This window comes from Lolium rigidum, chromosome 6, assembly GCF_022539505.1.
Source record: "Lolium rigidum isolate FL_2022 chromosome 6, APGP_CSIRO_Lrig_0.1, whole genome shotgun sequence".
Taxonomy (NCBI): Eukaryota; Viridiplantae; Streptophyta; class Magnoliopsida; order Poales; family Poaceae; genus Lolium; species Lolium rigidum.
Genome location: NC_061513.1, coordinates 48,535,444 through 48,553,331, shown reverse-complemented (window position 1 = coordinate 48,553,331; position 17,888 = coordinate 48,535,444). Strand labels below are relative to the sequence as shown.

The following is a 17,888-nucleotide window of genomic DNA, read 5'->3' as shown; positions in this document are numbered from 1 at the left end:
GTGGAGGGAATTCGAGGTCGGGGGAGCTTCGTGCGGCGGGCATGGCCGCGAGGCGGATCATGGCGCGGCCAGATCTCGTGCAGAGAGGCAGGGTCGCGCACGAGGGCGGCGTGCGTCCGCCCAGCGACGTGCCCCACGAGGGGAGTGAGATGCCACGGGAAGGCCAGATCGAGGAAGGAGCCTCGTGCGGGTGGGGAGAAATGCCAGGCAGATAGAGGAATCGACGGGATGCCGGCGGTCAATGGAAGAAGATGGAGTAGCGTTCCGATTTGTTGAGGTCTTAGCTCGCATTTGCTATGGGCCGGTTTGGTTCTATACTGGGTCGGGCCAGCAGCAAAAGTACGGTTCGGCGATCTCACGCCAGGAAAACAGGCCAGGAAACCGTATGTGTGTTAGTAGTTTAGTACCACCTCGCTTCATTAGAAGAAAATTTGCCTGTACATATACATATACGCAGATTTTCTGGATGTCAACAGGCTAGGAAAGCACAAGCAGCAAGGTCTAAGATCACATCAGGCTTGGTAGCGGCCGAAAGACTGGGATGTCTCAAACGGAAGGGAAAGACGAGAAAAGGAAGCAGAGCACTCTAATCGATTGTCTCAGACTCGAACGGAAGGAAACTAAGGCTTGGAAGCAGAGGGAGACCAGCCGTACAACCAGCTGGCCTGCTCACAATCGAGTGCGACCTGATGAAATAGATATGGTGGGAGGGACCGGATGGACAACAGAGATGGAAGAGGATGCGCGATTGTCGATGAGGAAAGCGCAGCGGCGCGGACACGGAGGTAGGACGAAGATGGTGCGATTTGGGTATTTACTTTCCCATGCTCGACGATGGGAAGATGTATTTTTAACTTTTTGAACAGATGCGAGAGTGTCGCTTGGACTGGGCTATGTTTTTTCTTATAACCAACCAAATCGACTAGAACAATCACGACTTTGTATGCGTCAATGTCCATTTCATCTGGAACAATTATATTTTTTTGTTACATTAAAAAAAGTAAAGTAGATTTATGTCGCTGTGATTATTGCGTATTCGATAAATGCCACTACAATTTTCATATTTCGAAATATGTCATGTTCTTGGAAGGCTGAGAGTGGCGTTTTTCGAAGAGTCTTCGGAAATAATTGCAGTTGCATATAGTATCTAATTAGCCTTTTAAAAATTGGGCATGGTCTCTTCAACGCCGTCCCACATCTGGTTGTCGATGGAGCTTGTCGCAATAAAGTGGACAGAATGTTAATTCTAGAGGGTATGGAGAGAGAGGGAGAGAGAGGATACTGGGCGGAGATTTGGTGCTGAAAGAGGACTCCATATCATTATCAACCTAAGTGTGCTCCCCGTGCGAGAGTTTTGGGAGCACAACGATTGCAAGCTGAAATGTGGACAGAGCCATTCAGAGAAATAAGGAAGGGTTGGGCTGGACCGACGTGATGAATCTCTAATCGTGTCCATCTCCACCGATGCCCTACCCTATCGCCTTCGTCCCCGGCACTTCCGCACCTACGACCGTCTCCAGCCCTCCCAAGAACTTTACTCCTCAAGCTCCGGACTCCCGACGAGCTCCATGCCCTCCTCCTCTAGCCCTTTGCCATTGAGTTCATCAATTTTATGCACGTTGAGCCGATGCATATTAGGAAGGATAGCTACATGAGCCACGCTTACTGAGCATGCATCCAGTGGAAAAATAAACAATGCAAATTTTGTAAGAATATAACCTGTAATCAAGTTGTGATTTAACGTGGTTCCGTAGCAACGCACGGGTTTTGTGCTAGTAAAGACAAAGTATATAGAAAAAATCTCAACATCTACAATACCAAATGCATATACTTTTTTTGCGAACAACATTAAGAGAAACATCAAACAATACAAATCACCTCAACAAAAATAGAATACATACAATATGAAAGTACTTTACGATGGTTCTTATATTATTGATTTGATATTGACAAGAACTAAAACGTATTTTAAAAGATGGAATATGAAAAAAGAAATGTAGAGGATCCAGATCCTCCTGACGCATGATGTCAAAAATTGCAGAGTACATTGGACTGGACTCTGGAGTACATTCAAGAAAAGAGAAAATCCTCACATCGATGGAATTGTGTCAACATCTGTCTTCGCAGGCTAGCAAGTCTAATTGGGCAGGATTTTTTCATGTACATCACAGAGCTCCTAAATTTAGTTAGGAAAGACAAGTAAGGTGGTGGAAGTGGCTTCGTTGCAGCTATTAGGAAAAGAAGTTATGAGCACAACAGACTAAGCGAGAAGGAACTGCAGAACATAAATAGAGCTTACACGAAGCAAAACTTGGCACGCACAAGATGGTAAATTACTACTCCCTCCATCCAAACAAATAAAGCTTTAAAATTTAGTTAAATAAAAGTCAAAATTCCCCAAGTTTGAACAATGTTATAGACAAAAAAAATTAACGTTTATGATATCAAATCAATGTTAGCAGATTCACCGTAGAAGATATTTTAAAAGTACTCCCTCCATTCACAAAAAAATAAAATGTCGAAGATTTGTCTGGATGTATCTATACATCTAAATCTAGTCAAACTTGCGACATCCTTTTGTGGATAGAGGTAGTAGTATATTTGTTTCAGGTTGCAGATGTTTATATTTTCCTTTCATATTTGATCAAACTTTGTCAGCTTTGACTGTTGACTAAATGTATAAACCTTATTCATCGGAACGCAGGTAGTACCTCACATTTCACCTTCAACTCACATGTTCCAGGGATTTAACAAGCATCTCCATAATTCACAGATAGACCAACAACATGAATGGCAACGAGCATCAGGAGACTGGGCAATGTATGAACCATTGCCAGAAGCAATATTTTCCAGGGCCAAAAGACTAATAATCTAGTGAGAGGCAAAAAAATTCCAAGTTCTACGTTTCAGGAGAGGACCAAATGGACTAATCTAATGCTGATTAGCAGGCAAAACTTGCAGACACGGTATCAGCAGCATGTCGTCACCACTAGAAGCTCAGGTGTGCTTTGCCTTCTCATGGGACTGGAGCGCTGAATCACTTCCAAATGCCCTGAAAGAATTTGACAGGAGCGTAAGCATTAATGTCAAGAATCTGCAGTTTGCATCACCGGCATACTAATTTCTCAAGAAGTCTACATACTTGCTGCACGACTTGCAGGCATGGGTTCCTACGGATTTGGTGGACTTCGCCTTTGACTTGCTGTTCCCAGATGTCTTGCTGGCCTGCTTTGATGGATGAGGAGTTGCCACATGAGGAACCTCCTTGTCACCTGAAGTAAATGCAGGCTTAGCTATAACTGTTCTTGAAACCACATGCATGATAAGGTTGACAGGGAACCTCAACAAAGGTATCAACACACCTGTTGTTGCCTGGCCAGATGGTGTTCCAATCTTTGCCTTCTTGTCAGAAGCAAGTGTTTTCAAGGCAAATTCAGCCACCCTCTTCTTGCCATCCACAGGCTGTAGTGCACAACAAACAGAGTCAGATTAGACTGTTTGGAAGGAAGTGGAAAAAGGAGAACTGTCAGATCGACACCTTAACAGGAGTGTTTTTGCCATCCTCATCACTCGAATCCTCTTCACTACTGGTAGCAATCTCTTCGCTGCTGGTATCAATCTCTTCACTGCTGCTATCATCCTCTTCAGTACTGGTATCATCCTCTTCACTTGAATTATCTTCGCTGTCAGACTCATCTTCAGTTAAGTCCTGTGAAGAAGTGTTTCATCGTTATCAAATATATTTACGGAACCTGAGAGGGTGAATGCACTTGCATAATCATCAGAATGCACTTACATCACCTGAAGACGTTAAGTCATCTAGAGAAGAAGAATCACTGTCATCCTCATCACTGTCAAGGTTATCTGTAACAGAGGCACAAATGTAATCCAAAAGCTATTTGTTCAGCGAGCTTAATGAGAAAACACAATTGGCCTTCTAGATTTAACTAATAAAAGACAAAATCTGCTTACCAGCAATAGAATTGATCACTTGATTGTTTACAGTTTTCACTTCACCTAAAGTAAAGACAGATTAGTTTGTTTATGTTGTGGCAATTGGCCTTCTATATTTAACTAATAAAAGACAAAATCTGCTTACCAGCAATAGGATTGGTCACTTGATTGTTTACAGTTTTCACTTCACCTAAATTAAAGACAGATTAGTTCGTTTATGTTATGGCAATTGGCCTTCTAGATTTAACTAATAAAAGACAAAATCTGCTTACCAGCAATAGGATTGATCACTTGATTGTTTACAATTTTCACTGCACCTAAATTAAAGACAGATTAGTTCGTTTATGTTATGCCAGAAAAATATGGAATACTGATGCAATATCTAACTAGGAGTGTACCTTCATCTTTGCTAGAACCATACGTGAAGAAAGCAACAAGCAGGTCAAGGTAACAAAGGCTACAAGAAGACAGAATTTAAATATCTCTGATAGACAGCTGAAAATAATGTGTAGCATTGGCTTATCAACATTAAAGGATATTCAGGCTGATCAGGCATGACAGCCCTGTAACCGCACACAAAGACGCTGGCAGTCTTTGAACTGTGTGATAGCTCAAATTCTTTGTGAAAAATCAAATCACAGGGAAACTGAGGGCGATTTTCCGCAGACAGAGTTCCAAGGATCACCTTCTGATCATCAATTTCAGCAGATACAACTATATTGTGAGTTCCTTTTTTTGTTTCACCAAGAGCAGCCTAAAAACATTAGTCAGAACATGCAAGTAAATTGATTAGCTGAGAAAAGGCCGCTGATAAAGTTAAAAAGAATAGTAGACAAAAATAGGCACACGATGGGGCATGAGGGAAATGGGTGAACCTGTGAGACGCGAAGAATACACCCTTTTTCAGGGTCACAAGAAACAGTCTGTCCCGGCTTCACTTCCACACCTGTACCAAAAGATCAAATACTAGTAACTAATGAGGAAATCGAACTTGATAAGAAAACCCCAGCAAGGGTACATAGATAGTTAATGTAGAACCAACAAAGACTAACAAAAACTACATGACCAAATGAAAATTGCTGCTTCACCACATAAAGTTGTTCTGCAGTTATGCTGGTAATCAAATACACAAAGTTGTATTGAAAAAATCTACATAGAAGCTATGCCATCTCACTGCAATATAATATTTGACGACAAGGAAAGCAAATGCTGGCATCAATTCATCTCTATCAAATGACCAAATAGCTTGCATTCCATAACTGTTGTGAACACCGAGGTGCAAAATTATTAAATGCGTAACCTCCAGCAGAGGCCAATTCATCATAAAAGTAGCATAAGCAGAGCTATGAAATAACTAGCCGAAAAAGGAGCACATTTTCACAGCAAACCTGCTCGTTGAGGAAACTTCTGTAGTTAATCACAAAACAAGATAATCCCCTAGAGATCATCCATTCTACAAGGTTCATCAGCTCCCCACCAAACAACCCAACGAAACTGAGCCTAAACAGATCGGCTCAGTAGCCAGCACTCGACCCACTTGTTTGGTAAATTTTCTGTAAAAAATCATACAACAAGATGCTCCCGTATAGATATTCCATTTTATGCCAAAATTATAATAGTGGAACATGTCACATAGACAACATCCGGACGAATTAATCCAGGCAACCTCCTCAAGTCCTCAACCCCCACCTAACAGCACAACGAAATTGAACCAAAATAGATCATCTAAACACAAGCGAAGACCTAAAATCGCGTACCGCAATCTAGGAGGTTGTGAAGCTACACGAATTGTGATGATTGATGACGCGCGCAGCCAAAATTCGAGCCGAAAGCTCTGAAAAAGACCCCCGACCAGCCCGCAAATCGGAAAGAGGGAGAGGGCGAGGAATTACCCCAGAAGAACTCCATGGAGGGCATGCTGGCTCGAGGAAGCGACGGCGTGGCCACGCAAAACCGTAGGGGATTTGTCGGCCGGAGCGGGTTTAGGGTTTTGGTGGCGGAGGCGGAGGCGGAGGCGAAAGAGGGGAAAAAGGGACCGGGCACCAGATTTAAAGAGAGGCAGACGCTTCACGGCCGTTCGATTCTTCTTATGTCCATTGGATGTTTGCTTTCAACGATTTTATTTTAACTTTTGGAAATGGGTGAGATCAAATTAGTCAGGAAAGACGAGGAGGCTTTTGGTCCAATAAAAAGGTGATTGTGTCATGTGCCCAATTTCAAAATAGTGAAAGTATCTATACCTAATAATAAAGGAGCTAAGGTTTCTGCCAAAAAGTTTCGTCAACGCTTTTTTTTGGACCGTTTTGCCCTCCCACCAAACCGCATAATACTGCACAATGCCATTACATACCGGTTCATCCTAATTTTTTCCCCACCCCGAAAGAACCCACCGTGCATTCTAGAACGCGCGTGGAGGAGCTTCCGCTCGACGAGACAACAGGGGAGGCTGATCCGATTGACAAGTCCCTCCTCCCTCTGGCCCCTGCCTTTTTCCGCTAGCACGCCGTTCTCGCCTCCCTCTCTGGAGGAGGACAGCTTCCTTCAACCTCCAGCCGAGCCGCTAGCTTCATCCCACTAACCCAGGCACGACCGCTGCTGCCGTCGGCTGTGCTAGATTTGTTTTGGTTTTACTGCTAGGGAGGAAACAGGCGCGGGAGCTGTCGCCCCTGGTCGCGCGCGAGAGGCGGAGCACATGCACGTCAGCACGTGAGTCGTTGATGGGGAATCGAGCGACGGGGTGGAGGGGGCCGGGTCGCCTGGCGAGGTTAGGCAGTCTGCGGCGGAGTAGGATTACGGCCGGAAGAGATGACGCGATTTGGGAATTTCTGCCCCCTGCACGATGCGGGTGGCGCCAATGGCGGAGGGGATGTGGTGCTGCTGCGTGTTGGGCTGGGTCGTACGGGGCTTGCTGCGTTTTGGTCAGGGAATGGATGAACCGCTCGCGCGATTGGATCAGGTAGGTGATGAGCTGCTGCTCGCGTGATTTACTGATTTGGTCAGGTAGGTGATGAGCTGCTGCTCATGCGATTCGGTCAGGTAGGCTGTTGGTATTGTTAGCTGATTGTTTTTTCTTTGTGTGAATTTTTTACAGATGGAATCAACAAGCGGCTCCGGGAACCAAACAAGCAGTACCACCGTCCTTTGATCGGAATGATAGTTTGACTAGCATAAAGAGGATGTATGTTAACGAAGCAGACGGGGATACTCTTGTCTTTTCTCGCTTTTCAGCATCATCCGTGGGCCTGTTTCCTTTTCAGCACTGTGTATGAGCCATCTTTTATGGGCCGTCGGACTAGCCAGGGCGCCACTATGTATATTATTAGGAAAGAGAGAGAGGAACGCATTGGATTTTCGCCCATAGTACCACCTCGCTTCATGGCATCAAGTCGCACCAGCTCATATACTACCGGCTCAGGGACGGTGGCAAGTTGATTGCAATCAACAAGACCCCCTGAGAATCCCCATGGGTTGATAGCTGGCTAACTGGGCCAGAGCCACCCTATATGGCTAAATGAACTGGAGAGGAGGCTTAAACGAGATTGGGAGAAAAACTTAACGAGGGAGCGAGCCTTAAATGAAATTGCCACCAAAGCAGAGCACATGTATATGAGAAACTATACATGAAAAAAACAATACGGAAAAAGCACGCTGAGGACGGTAGAGGACGGCATTCTGGTGGCCTAGCGGTGGAGGAGCTTTGGAAGTCGGCCATTGTGTGAGAATCAGAGATGAAATATAGAGGAAAAATGTGTGGAGAGGAATAGCCCTACGGGAGCGGGTACATGTGGTCCTTTGCATGCAAAATGTTCGAACAAAATCGGAGGATTGATTCTCCTGCTGATCATCTGCATTTTCCTATATATATATATATGTGTGTCTAAAAGCTAACCGTTTGACCGTAGCAACGCACGGGCACTTTTGCTAGTAATCAATAACATCAAAATGTTAAAAACCTCTAAGCGCCATATGAATTAGTTCGGTAGATATGCAAGTGGAGCACCACTAGGGTACCGCCTACCCTCTTTAGTTAAGAAAATAAACTAAATTTTAAAAGGTATATCATTAGAAAAGTTTTTCATTTTATTGAACTAAAGGTTGGTGCTCTAATGGTGACCTACTTGCATTTGTACTGTACATATGGGCACTCACACATATGTGGTCCGATCAAAGCACAGAATCTAGAGCACCGAGTATAAGGGGCCAATGGGGAACACCGAAAAGTTGGAGAACTAGATTTTGTTATTAGAAGAAGGGAAAACAAGTGCATTATATGCATGGTGTACCCGACTACGTTTAATTTGAGCTCGAAGGTGAGCCAGATGGATTTACTTACCAGCGTGAGTTGACGGTCTCGAGTAGGCCACTTTCCATACTTCGCATGAGTTTGGCTACCCTTTAAGATAACATTTGCTCGCTATACAAGTCTTTGATAGTCTCAAGCAATGAAGTTCACATACTACATCAATTATTCAGGAAAACACATAAAAGTAGCCAACTTCAAAGAAGGTTTTATTCAAATCTTCGTGATTACAAAGGAAGCCGCTCCATGAACAATGGTGTCTAGGATTTAACCCCATACAAAATTGGAATACATAACAAGGTCGATATATAAGGGATTTATGGTCATTACAGTCCAAACAAGCTTAAAGTTGGCATGGATAAAAGGTAGAGGGTGATGATCGTTTGCTGTAAATTGAACAACGGCCCGTCAACTTGCAACTTTCTAATGAAGGATGTATGCGGTGTAGCATGCATGTTCCCTCGGCGTGAAACACTAAGTTTTCTTCTTAGACATTGGGTGAAAGCTAGATAGATGTTGAAAGGACAATCTTTGCCCTAAATGGTTTTTGGTGATGTTGACACTAAATTGAGGGGACTAATTAATGTTACCTTCAAGTGTATACTCAGGTTTTAGTCTCAAACAATGCAATGGAATCGTGGAAGGAGACTCCTCAATACAAAAAGAACAAAAGTGTTGGCGAGCTAAAGCTTTTGTGTTTTACCTTTACTTGAATCATAACTATAGCGCAATATTAAGAGGGGTACTCTTGATGAGCTTGATGCGGATGAACATAAACCATGTTATTGATACGTCGCAAACGTATCTATAATTTTTGATGCTTCATGCTTGTTTTACACCAATTTGTATATGTTTTGCTCATACTTCGTTGCACTTTTATACATTTTCCGGCAATAACCTATTAACAAGATGCCATAGAGTTAGTTCCATGTTTTCTGTTGTTTTGTATTTCAAAAAAGTTGTACAGGAAATATTCTCGGAATTGGACGAAACAAAAGCCGAAGTCAATATTTTTCCGTAACGAAGACAAAGTCCAGAGGGGGGGTCGAAGAGGAGCTGAAAGGATATGGAGGCCCCATGTGTGGTTTTGGTAACTGATGACAATCCCTATGAACTAATGGTTGTATTGAGAATCTATCTTAGGTCGTGTCCATAGCCATATGTTGGTCTCAAGGTTGCAAGATGAAGAAGATCAAGAACAATGAAGAAAACGGTGTCGAAGAGAGATGAAGACGGTGTAGAAGATGAAGAGGGACGAAGACGTTGTAGAAGAGATGAAGACGGTGGCGTGCGTAGAAGATTGATGAAGATGGTGGCGTGTATGTTGGAAGAAGATGGTGGCATGTACATTGATGAAGATGATGCATACGGAGCTTGTCAGCTCAAGTGGAACGCGCAAACTCAAGGTTTGTGCTCGGTAAGATAGTTGGTCGCATCATCACAGAGAGCTCAAATCTTGCATGTATTGCATCGTGTTCTTGGTTGTTATTGGTTCTTATCCATGAGATGTTTTAGAGCTTGTGTTCATTCTCATGAAAAGCTCTAACTTATCGGAAACGGCTTCCGGATGCATCGCATGTTGCTTGTTCGAGTTGGATGATTTTCCCGGTTTACCATAATGAGAGGTTGCTACTCTAAATGCATAGAAAAACATCATCCACTCTTTCCCATGTTTTCACCTTGTATAAAGGTACCTCTTGTCGTCCTTGTTGGGGGGATGGCCCCCGGTAGGCCAAAGGCATGGCAAACTTGCCCTGTTTCAGCTATCAAGATACCTTTTTAAAGATTAATCCCGATAACCAAGTTGAGCTGGCTAGTGCCAAGTGAAAGTATACCGGTATCCCAGGAGGGGTATACCGGAGTGCGCTAAACTTGAGAAGAGGCCGGGGTACCGGCATGAGCTCAACTATAGCATGTCGGCATTCTGGTCAAAGATTTCGTAAGGACTAGAGGACAAGGATGAGCGAAGCACATCAGCTTTAATCGAAGCTCTGAAGCCAAAGCAGAAGGTAACGTAAAAGCTACCGGACGAGGTCATCGCTCCCTGAGTAAAGATAGAACCTGTGTCATCAAGACCAAAGAAGCTTTATAAAGTAGCTTAGCTCATCAAAAATGCCATTAGGGATTTTTCCCTTGTAAGCCACCCTCTCCCCTATATAAGGAGAGGGAGCACACGCCTGCGCGGGACGGATCATTAGACAATAGAGAGAAGTAGAGCAGGATAGAGGTGTTCACCTCGTAGTCCGTACGTTCTTCAACCTCAGGCCAAGGCCAAGTTCATCAATCTATACCGGAATTTCTTCCCAAATCTTTTTCCTTGTTACCAAAACCCTCCCCCGAATCCTCTAGCGCACATTCGGCCCCAACTTAAGCCATCCTATGGCATCTGTCTGTTCACCACGACGACAGTTAGCGCCCACCGTGGGGCCAGCAACTGCGCTTGTTGGAGTTCATATTCGGGCGGGCCTCCTCACCGTCTCCGGCGAGCGCGTGGTCTCTGGCCTCGTCTACCGCCTCGGCTCGCTGGACTTCATCAACGACAACGCAGGCTACTTCGCCAACAGCGGTCGCTACCCGCAGAACGGCCGCATCGTCGAGTTCGGCAGCCACCGCATCTACCTCGGCACCGTCAAGGAGCGCCAGTACCCCTCACCGGTGCTGGTGGCACCGGATCCGCCAAGATCTTCGCCGACTCGCGGGCCGCGCTCCGACTGCGTCGCCGGCAGCGTGGAGGTGCTGATGGCTGGCGCGACTGCCACCGGCAAGGAAGCTGCAGTAGAGGGCGCCGGACAGACCAAGTCCGCGCGCACGGTCAAGCCGCCGACCAAGCGCGACGAGGTCATCGCAGAAACATCTGCAGAGCCACCGGAGACGCCTCTCCAAGCGGCCATGAGCGTGCTTGCTACGCCCATCGCGCAGAACATCAACCCCGCCGCAGCTCAAGCCGAACTGGAGGCGCAGTGGCAGAAGCTGCTCTCCGGCGGAGCGGACATCATCAAGGCTCAGCGGGAGCTCAACCTAACCCTACGTGAGTACAATGCTGCCCATGGCTTTGCTTCCGTTAGCGCTCAGCCTGCTAGAGTAGCGGAGAACTGGCTTAGAGGTCGCAACCTAGATCAGGATTTGCGCCGGGAGGTTCTTGCCGGAAAGAGCACATCGGTCTCTTTGAGCATGGTAGAAAAACCCAAGTACAGCAGTTCGGATAAAACGATAAAAGCTGCTAGGGCTGCAATAGAGATGTGTGAATCGCTTTCCGGTGAGGCTTTAGCAAAATAACATGATCGAGTAAGAGAGTTGCTTGATCAGATTGAGGCACAAAATGCTGAGCTTGCTAGAATTAACAAAGCAGCTGCGGCGTCAAAATCGGTGCGTTCGGCAAAGAATGCCGGAAGCAAGTTGCATGGGCAGGTATCGTCCCCCCATCCCGATAGAAGAAGAGAAAAAGATGTGAATGCGCAGCAAATGACTGTGTATGATCCGGTTCTGGCCGGAAAACAACAAGCCGGGCAACATGAGGCCGGTAGAAAAAGCCAAGGGGCAGGTCGTGGCTATGCCGGAAATGGCTACACCGGTAAAGGTGAGACCGGGCAAAATTATCGAGTGGCAAGGGCAGCTTATGCTGAGGAGGAAATGCCTCCACCAAGGTACCGGCAGGGAAAGGCCGCGGTACCGGAGCGTTACGATGAAGCTGATTCTGGAATGGAAAGAATCGGAGCTTACCGGAACCCGTTGGCAGAACGTGTTGGAGAAAGATGCCTGCCAGACCGGGATGCGAGGCACAGGCTGGACAGAGTGTATCTATCCGAAATAATCGAAGCCGAGGGTCCTCCGGGTCAATAATGCTTTGGTCCGCGGATCATGAGAGAAGAACCACTGGTACGTGATGGCGTGTATTTCACACGTTCGTTGGGCAACCCCAAGAGGAAGGTATGATGCGCATAGCAGCAAGTTTTCCCTCAGAAAGAAACCAAGGTTTATCGAACCAGGAGGAGCCAAGAAGCACGTTGAAGGTTGATGGCGGCGGGATGTAGTGCGGCGCAACACCGGAGATTCCGGCGCCAACGTGGAACCTGCACAACACAACCAAAGTACTTTGCCCCAACGAAACAGTGAGGTTGTCAATCTCACCGGCTTGCTGTAACAAAGGATTAGCCGTATTGTGTGGAAGATGATTGTTTGCAGAGAAAACGAGTAAAAACAAGTATTGCGGCAGATTTGTATTTCGAGTATTAAAAGAATGGACCGGGGTCCACAGTTCACTAGAGGTGTCTCTCCCATAAGATAAAAGCATGTTGGGTGAACAAATTACGATCGGGCAATTGACAAATAGAGAGGGCATAACAATGCACATACATGACATGATAAGTATAGTGAGATTTAATTGGGCATTACGACAAAGTACATAGACCGCCATCCAACTGCATCTATGCCTAAAAAGTCCACCTTCAGGTTATCATCCGAACCCCTCCGAGTATTAAGTTGCTAACAACGGACAATTGCATTAAGTATGGTGCGTAATGTAATCAACAACTACATCCTCGGACATAGCGCCAATGTTTTATCCCTAGTGGCAACGAGCACAACACAACCTTAGAACTTTCGTCATCGTCCCAGGTGTCAATGCGGGCATGAACCCACTATCGAGCATAAATACTCCCTCTTGGAGTTAAAAGTAAAAACTTGGCCGAGCCTCTACTAGTAACGGAGAGCATGCAAGATCATAAACAACACATATGTAATAACTTGATAATTAACATGACATGGTATTCTCTATCCATCGGATCCCGACAAACACAACATAGAGTATTACATATAGATGATCTTGATCATGTTAGGCAGCTCACAAGATCCAACAATGAAGCACAATGAGGAGAAGACAACCATCTAGCTACGCTATGGACCCATAGTCCAGGGGTGAACTACTCACTCATCACTCCGGAGGCGACCATGGCGGTGTAGAGTCCTCCGGGAGATGAATCCCCTCTCCGGCGGGGTGCCGGAGGAGATCTCAGAATCCCCGAGATGGGATCGGCGGCGGCGGCGTCTCGCATAGGTTTTCCGTATCGTGGTTTTTCGCCTCGGGGTTTCGCGACGGAGGCTTTAAGTAGGCGGAAGGGCGAGTCGGGGGCCGGGACGAGGGGCCACACCATAGGGCGGCGCGGGCCCCCCTAGGCCGCGCCGCCTTGTGGTGTCGCCACCTCGTGGCCCCACTTCGTATGTTCTTCGGTCTTCCGGAAGCTCCGTGGAAAAATAGGCCCCCGGGTCTTTGTTTCGTCCAATTCCGAGAATATTTTGTTACTAGGATTTCGAAACCAAAAACAGCAGAAAACGAGAACTGGCACTTCGGCATCTTGTTAATAGGTTAGTTCCGGAAAATGCACGAATATGACATAAAGTGTGCATAAAACATGTAGGTATCATCAATAATATGGCATAGAACATAAGAAATTATCGATACGTCGGAGACGTATCAAGCATCCCCAAGCTTAGTTCTCGCTCGTCCCGAGCAGATAAAACGATAACAAAGATAATTTCTGAAGTGATATGCCATCATAACCTTGATCATACTATTTGTAAACATATGTAGTGAATGCAGCGATCAAAACAATGGTAATGACATGAGTAAACAAGTGAATCATAAAGCAAAGACTTTTCATGAATAGTACTTCAAGACAAGTATTAATAAGTCTTGCATAAGAGTTAACTCATAAAGCAATAAATCAAAGTAAAGGTATTGAAGCAACACAAAGGAAGATTAAGTTTCAGCGGTTGCTTTCAACTTGTAACATGTATATCTCATGGATAATAGTCAACATAGAGTAATATAACAAGTACAATATGCAAGTATGTAGGAATCAATGCACGGTTCACACAAGTGTTTGCTTCTTGAGGTGGAGAGAGATAGGTGAAGCTGACTCAACATAAAAGTAAAGAGAATGGTCCTTCAAAGAGGAAAGCATCGATTGCTATATTTGTGCTAGAGCTTTTATTTTGAAAACATGAAACAATTTTGTCAACGGTAGTAATAAAGCATATGAGTTATGTACATTATATCTTACAAGTTGCAAGTCTCATGCATAGTATACTAATAGTGCCCGCACCTTGTCCTAATTAACTTGGACTACCGGATCTTTGCAATGCACATGTTTTGACCAAGTGTCACAATGGGGTACCTCCATGCCGCCTGTACAAAGGTCTAAGGAGAAAGCTCGCATTTTGGATTTCTCGCTTTTGATTATTCTCAACTTAGACATCCATACCGGGACAACATGGACAACAGATAATGGACTCCTCTTTAATGCATAAGCATGTGGCAACAATTATTATTCTCATATGAGATTGAGGATATATGTCCAAACTGAAACTTCCACCATGAATCATGGCTTTAGTTAGCGGCCCAAAGTTCTTCTCTAACAATATGCATGCTCCAACCATGAAGGTGGTAGATCTCTCTTGCTTCGGACAAGACGGACATGCATAGCAACTCACATGATATCCAACAAAGAATAGTTGATGGCGTCCCCAGAAAACATGGTTATCGCACAACAAGCAACTTAATAAGAGATAAAGTGCATAAGTACATATTCAATACCATAATAGTTTTTAAGCTATTTGTCCCATGAGCTATATATTGCAAAGGTGAATGATGGAATTTTAAAGGTAGCACTCAAGCAATTTACTTTGGAATGGCGGATAAATACCATGTAGTAGGTAGGTATGGGGGACACAAATGGCATAGTGGTTGGCTCAAGTATTTTGGATGCATGAGAAGTATTCCCTCTCGATACAAGGTTTAGGCTAGCAAGGTTATTTGAAACAAACACAAGGATGAACGAGTACAGCAAAACTCACATAAAAGACATATGGTAAACATTATAAGACTCCATACCGTCTTCCTTGTTGTTCAAAACTCAATACTAGATGTTATCTAGACTCTAGAGAAACCAAATATGCAAACCAAATTAGCAAGCTCTAAGTATTTCTTCATTAATGGGTGCAAAGTATATGATGCAAGAGCTTAAACATGAGCACAACAATTGCCAAGTATCAAATTATCCAAGACATTTTAGAGTTACTACATGTAGCATTTTCCAATTCCAACCATATAACAATTTAACGAAGAAGAAACTTCGCCATGAATACTATGAGTAGAGCCTAAGGACATATTTGTCCATATGCTACAACGGAGCGTGTCTCTCTCCCATAAAGTGAATGCTAGGATCCATTTTATTCAAACAAAACAAAAACAAAAAACAAACTGACGCTCCAAGCAAAGTGCATAAGATGTGACGGAATAAAAATATAGTTTCGGGGAGGAACCCGATAATGTTGTCGATGAAGAAGGGGATGCCTTGGGCATCCCCAAGCTTAGACAGCTTGAGTCTTCTTAGAATATGCAGGGGTGAACCACCGGGGCATCCCCAAGCTTAGAGCTTTCACTCTCCTTGATCATATTGCATCATACTCCTCTCTTGATCCTTGAAAACTTCCTCCACACCAAACTCGAAACAACTCATTAGAGGGTTAGTGCATAATAAAAATTCACATGTTCAGAGGTGACACAATCATTCTTAACACTTCTGGACATTGCATAAAGCTACTTGGACATTAGTGGATCAAAGAAATTCATCCAACATAGCAAAAGAGGCAATGCGAAATAAAAGACAGAATCTGTCAAAACAGAACAGATCCGTAAAGATGGATTTTATTAGGCCACCAGACTTGCTCAAACGAAAATGCTCAAATTGAATGAAAGTTGCGTACATATCCGAGGATCATGCTCGTAAATTGGCTTAATTTTCTGAGCTACCTACGGGGAGATAGACCCAGATTCGTGACAGCAAAGAAATGCTGGAACTGCGCAGTAATCCAAATCTAGTACTTACTTTTCTATCAAAGACTTTACTTGGCACAACAAAACATAAAACTAAGATAAGGAGAGGTTGCTACAGTAGTAAACAACTTCCAAGACACAAATATAAAACAAAAAATACTGGAGTAAAAACATGGGTTGTCTCCCATAAGCGCTTTTCTTTAACGCCTTTCAGCTAGGCGCAGAAAGTGTATATCAAGTAACATCAAGAGACGAAGCATCAACATCATAATTTGTTCTAATAATAGAATCATAAGGTAACTTCATTCTCTTTCTAGGGAAGTGTTCCATACCTTTCTTGAGAGGAAATTGATATTTAATATTACCTTCCTTCATATCAATAGTAGCACCAACGGTTCGAAGAAAAGGTCTTCCCAATATAATGGGGCAAGATGCATTGCATTCAATATCCAAGACAACAAAATCAACGGGGACAAGGTTATTGTTAACCATAATATGAACATTATCAACTCTCCCCAAAGGTTTCTTTTTAGCATTATCAGCGAGATTAACATCCAAATAACAGTTTTTCAATGGTGGCAAGTCAAGCATATCATAGACTTCTTTAGGCATAACAGAAATACTTGCACCAAGATCACATAAAGCATTACAATCAAAATCTTTGACTCTCATTTTAACGATGGGCTCCCAACCATCTTCTAGCTTTCTAGGAATAGAAGTTTCAAGTTTTAGTTTCTCTTCTCTAGCTTTTATGAGAGCATTTGTAATATGTTTTGTGAAAACCAAATTTACTAACGCTAGCATTGGGACTCTTAGCAAGTTTTTGCAAGAACTTTATAACTTCAGAGATGTGGCAATCATCAAAATCTAAATCATTACAATCTAAAGCAATGGGATTATCATCCCCAAGGTTGGAAAAAATTTCAGCGGTTTTATCACGAGCGGCTTTCGATAGCTTTTAGCAGTTTCGGGTAATTTTGCGCGTTTTGCACTAGGAGTAGAAACATTGCCAACACCAATTATTTTACCATTGATAGTAGGAGGTGCAGCAACATGTGAAGAATTAGCATTGCTAGTGGTGGTAATAGTCCAAACTTTAGCTACATTTTTCTCTTTAGCTAGTTTTTCATTTTCTTCTCTATCCCACCTAGCACGCAGTTCAGCCATTAATCTTATATTCTCATTAATTCTAACTTGGATGGCATTTGCTGTAGTAACAATTTTATTTTCAATATCCATATTAGGCATAACTTTCGATTTCAAAAGATCAACATCGGAGGCAAGACTATCAACTCTAGAAACAAGAATATCAATTTTATTGAGCTTTTCCTCAACAGATTTGTTAAAGGCGGTTTGTGTACTAATAAATTCTTTAAGCATAGCTTCAAGTCCAGGGGGTGTATTCCTATTATTGTTGTAAGAATTCCCATAAGAATTAGCATAACCGTTACCATTATTATAAGGATATGGCCTATAGTTATTACTAGAATTGTTCCGATAAGCATTGTTGTTGAAATTATTATTTTTAATGAAGTTTACATCAACATGTTCTTCTTGGGCAACCAATGAAGCTAATGGAACATTATTAGGATCAACATTAGTCCTATCATTCGCAAGCATAGACATAATAGCATCAACCTTATCATTCAAGGAAGAGGATTCTTCAACAGAATTTACCTTCTTACCTTGTGGAGCTCTTTCCGTGTGCCATTCAGAGTAATTAACCATCATATTATCAAGAAGCTTTGTTGCTTCACCAAGAGTGATGGACATAAAGGTACCTCGGCTGAATCCAATAAA

At 43.7% G+C, this 17,888-nt stretch overlaps 1 protein-coding gene across 3 annotated transcripts; it reads right to left on the bottom strand.

Moving 5' to 3' along the window:
* Nucleotides 1-2,616: 2,616 nt before the first annotated feature.
* LOC124661721 (histone deacetylase HDT2-like) lies at nt 2,617-5,950 on the bottom strand. Of its 3 annotated transcripts, XM_047199602.1 has the most exons (12): nt 5,847-5,950; nt 4,830-4,900; nt 4,494-4,708; nt 4,353-4,375; nt 4,227-4,271; nt 4,100-4,144; nt 3,973-4,017; nt 3,797-3,864; nt 3,539-3,709; nt 3,363-3,462; nt 3,143-3,272; nt 2,617-3,052 (listed from the first exon to the last, which is right to left on the bottom strand). In XM_047199602.1, the coding sequence occupies exons 1-12, from the start codon at nt 5,869-5,871 to the stop codon at nt 2,998-3,000; spliced, it is 993 nt and encodes a 330-aa protein (XP_047055558.1). In that variant the 5' UTR covers nt 5,872-5,950; the 3' UTR covers nt 2,617-2,997. The 3 variants fall into 3 exon arrangements, with proteins under 3 accessions (XP_047055558.1, XP_047055561.1, XP_047055559.1); XM_047199605.1 differs by lacking the exon at nt 4,100-4,144; XM_047199603.1 differs by lacking the exon at nt 4,227-4,271.
* Nucleotides 5,951-17,888: the final 11,938 nt, after the last annotated feature.

Coding starts and splice junctions, on each gene's coding strand:
- LOC124661721 (XM_047199602.1), bottom strand. CDS start 5,871: ATGCCCTCCATGGAGTTCTTCTGGG. Junction 4,376..4,493: donor GTCATGCCTGATCAGCCTGA/ATATCCTTTAAT, acceptor TGCTTTCTTCAC/GTATGGTTCTAGCAAAGATG. Junction 3,053..3,142: donor GCCTGCAAGTCGTGCAGCAA/GTATGTAGACTT, acceptor AAATTCTTTCAG/GGCATTTGGAAGTGATTCAG.